Source organism: Bidens hawaiensis, unplaced genomic scaffold (genome assembly GCF_021521415.1).
Source record: "Bidens hawaiensis isolate Kalapana, Puna unplaced genomic scaffold, B.hawaiensis_p1.1 tig00020159_1, whole genome shotgun sequence".
Classification (NCBI taxonomy): domain Eukaryota; kingdom Viridiplantae; phylum Streptophyta; class Magnoliopsida; order Asterales; family Asteraceae; genus Bidens; species Bidens hawaiensis.
The window spans coordinates 390598-394147 of record NW_027493071.1 but is presented as its reverse complement, the minus strand read 5'-3'; the positions used below and the strand labels follow the sequence as shown (position 1 = coordinate 394147).

The 3550-nt window shown below is 32.6% G+C and overlaps 1 protein-coding gene across 1 annotated transcript; it reads left to right on the top strand.

Moving 5' to 3' along the window:
* Positions 1–1858: 1858 nt before the first annotated feature.
* Positions 1859–3305, top strand: LOC143560033 (OPA3-like protein). Its single transcript, XM_077048440.1, has 4 exons — positions 1859–2080; positions 2514–2648; positions 2742–2826; positions 2907–3305. Exons 1-4 carry the CDS (start codon positions 1952–1954, stop codon positions 3068–3070), a joined length of 513 nt encoding a protein of 170 aa, XP_076904555.1. The 5' UTR covers positions 1859–1951; the 3' UTR covers positions 3071–3305.
* Positions 3306–3550: the final 245 nt, after the last annotated feature.

Here is a 3550-nt window from a genome sequence, read left to right as displayed (position 1 = left end):
AATAACTAGCTAGTTAAAAAAAATAAAATAAAATTAGTTCATAATACACATATATTAATTACTAATAACTAGCTAGTTAAAAAAATCAAATATGATAAACCATATAAATTCCCTTAACGTATTTGATTGTTTAAATAATTCGAATTATATGAATAATACTAGTTCACATGTGATTTACACCGCCTAAATCCATTTTTGGTTGGACCCGTGGCTTGTTGGTGGCCGACTCTGCGACTTATTCCTCGCCCTCTTTCGGATTACCTCCATCAAAGAAGCTTGCATCGCCGATTGGATAACACTGAGACGTGCTTTCGGCGTTTCTTGGGATATTGCTTTGTCTACTACCTTACCTTCGTGGCTTAGTGTTGTCACTTGCGAACAAGTATTATTATTCACACATTTTGAATGTAACCTATGATCAAAGTATCTTAACCTAACCAACCATAGCTATAAACACAAAAGTAACAAGCTAAATGATTGTAAACTTATTACTTAAAAAAAAAACTATTATAATAAACTAGTTTTAATAAATCACACAATTTGTCCGTGAGGCGTGTTTTGAGTGAAAGTATCATCAAAGTTGGCGATAACAAATAACGCTGCTTGAAGTTGTACCAAAACACATCTAATTTCATGTTATATTTCATGGAAATCAATAAAGGCTGAAATGCAAGTCACAGTGGTAGGTCACAATATAACTTCCTAACCAAATTTAAATGAATCGTTTGTAATTAATAATTATCGGAGCTTAAAAATACTATTGGCAGTTTGGCACGCTATTCAAGCACTACCGACATGATATAGGGGATGTAATGAGCCATGTGACATAAAAAAAAATGATTATACTAAGTCATATGATAAGAGGAAAATGAGTAGAAAGGTTGTATAAAAGGCAAATCATCTGTCTCATACTCCCATATGATGTGTTTGATTAGAGTCATATGAACCGTACATCCATTTTTTATTTTTATTTTTGCCATATCATGCGATATGTATGAAGTGACAAACTATGATATACAAACTTGATTTGATACCACGTTGCACATTATAAACAACTGATAATTATATGATAGAAAAGGCTTATGTATTTTAGATTTGTATTGATTATAGGAAACTTGAATTTTAATAATTTCAATTTGGTCTATTCGTTGGGATTAATCCTAACTCATGAAATAAGTACATACAATTCTAACTCTAAATGTATTTTCCACAGTGAACCCATATTAACCCCATTAATCTTTTTTGATGTCGTGGACTGCATTTTGGCAAAAATATGTCTCTTGCTGCAAATTAAGGGATATACTTCATCCATTTGGCCTACATGTATAATAAACACTCGATTGAAACTCTAGAAAAACTAACGGCGTTAACTTTCAGTTAGTAAGTTTAATTTAGTAACGTTTAGTTAACCCGACTTAGTTAACTTGGCTTACATTTCTAATGACCACTCCTTTTGCAGTAAGAGACACATTTTTGTCACATAAGAAGTCCATGTCATGGAAAAAAAACTAACAGGGTTAACATGTAGTTATAATGAGATTGCTAAAAGAAAATACGTTTAAAATTATAACCTGTGTGTAAACATTTCTTAGATTATGATTAATCTGACCAATAATTGAAAGTCAGGGATTACAAGAGATATTGAAGTACTTGAATTTGAGATTACAAAAAATTATTTACCATTTATCTACAATAAATGAATTTTATATCAAAAGTTAAAAGTTAATTTTTCCTTTTTACTTGCAAACCAACCAATCCAAATCAGGTTTGATGATCATCAAGATACCACAAATTGGAACCTGAAAAATATTTTTTGCACTCAAACCCGTCTTCATTCCAAGAAACCCGGAGTACCCAGATCAGTTGACCCACCATGAAACGCTCATAGTTTGTTCTTGATCTCACTCACGCATATCGTCGAACACTTGGTGTGCGTTTGGTAATTGGCATAATGTCACTCCCGTTTATGAAGCTTGGGACGCTTGCAGTCAGAACCCTTAGCAAACCCATTGCTACTAGGCTCAAGAAACAAGCCGCCGTTAGCCCTAAATTTCGAACTTCCATCATCGGTATTGCTCAGGTAATATTATTATTTATTAGTTTAGTTATTATTTAGATCTGTAGATATTTTGTATAATTGAAGCCAAATTAATGATATTTTATAATATGTATGATGTATGTTGGCTTAATTTAAAAATTATTTGTATGTGGGTCCATTTGGTTTTGTGATCTGTCTGCAAATTATATTTTAATAATCAAAACTATGATCCTGTTGATAATAATTTATACTGACAATTTGATCAGTGATACTTGATATTACTCTTGACAACGAAAGTAAAAGCTAAGAATGTCATTAATTCTGACTATGAATTATTATAGGCCAATAGCCATGGTTTGTGGAATTACACATCGGTTGTTATATTTAATATGGAAATACAAAATTGTTGGAAACAGCAATCAAAGGAAAAGTGTATTAAACTATTAATTATAGTGCATTGGGTGATGTATGACAGGCAAACCATTGGCTCACAACAACAATACAAAGACGAATATACGGACGTGCAACGAATGTTGAAGTTCGGCCTTTGAACGAAGACAGAGCTGTTCAGGCGGCTGGGGACCTTATTGGAGAGCTCTTTGTTTTCACGGTATTTGGTTCTACACGCATATACACGTATTTATTTGGTTCGGCTGCTTAGAGTTAAATGTTTAATGACGGTTTAGATTTGAACTTTGATCAGGTTGCGGGCGCTGTTGTTATATTTGAGGTGCAAAGAAGTGCTAGATCAGAAGCTAAGAAAGAAGGAATCCGTAAGAAAGAAATTGAGAAATTGAGGTAAATTGCGTACAGAAATATATTAACGTGTTCTTGTTTGCTTCTTTATTTATATGATTGTTCGACACATAGGTTTTGATGCAACGCGATGAAGATTTGACAAAACAGGTGCAACTTCTCGAGCAAAAACTCAGTCAACTTGAGCAAATCACCAAAGAAAAAGCACTAACATGTGTTGTCAACTTGGAAAATAATCAAACCAAAGACGTCAAGACCGCAATTTCGTCCTCTTGATTTGTTCTAACCGTTCTTTGGCTACAAATAATGGAATTATACTTTTATTCTTTGCGGGTATTTGACTAACGAGTGTTTTCGTGATTGAGATGATGAGATCTTACGATTTACGTGAAGAAATTGTTATTTTTGTAGCATATTTTATGAAAACAATATGCTGATTATTAGAAGAATAAAAGTTGTGTGGAACAGGATGCTCATTCTCTTCAATATGTAGATGTTCTCTTGAAAAGGAGAGGATATATTCATTTTGATTATAAGATGCATACTTAAGATTAGAGGATGATTATCACATGTGTTCTTCCAAGACTTTTGTATAGTTTGGAGAATAATAAATTGAGCCAAAAGAATCTAATGAATGGTGTGTTTTGTGTTCCTTTATGCTCTTGGGTCCTTTCAAAAAGTTGTAAAACATTATTCTTCTTTCTCTTACATTTTTCTAACATTTAAGGAGGAATTCTTTTTAACTAATTATATAAC

Coding starts and splice junctions, on each gene's coding strand:
- LOC143560033 (XM_077048440.1), top strand. CDS start 1,952: ATGTCACTCCCGTTTATGAAGCTTGGGACGCTTGCAGTCAGAACCCTT. Junction 2,081..2,513: donor CCATCATCGGTATTGCTCAG/GTAATATTATTA, acceptor GATGTATGACAG/GCAAACCATTGGCTCACAAC. Junction 2,649..2,741: donor GAGAGCTCTTTGTTTTCACG/GTATTTGGTTCT, acceptor AACTTTGATCAG/GTTGCGGGCGCTGTTGTTAT.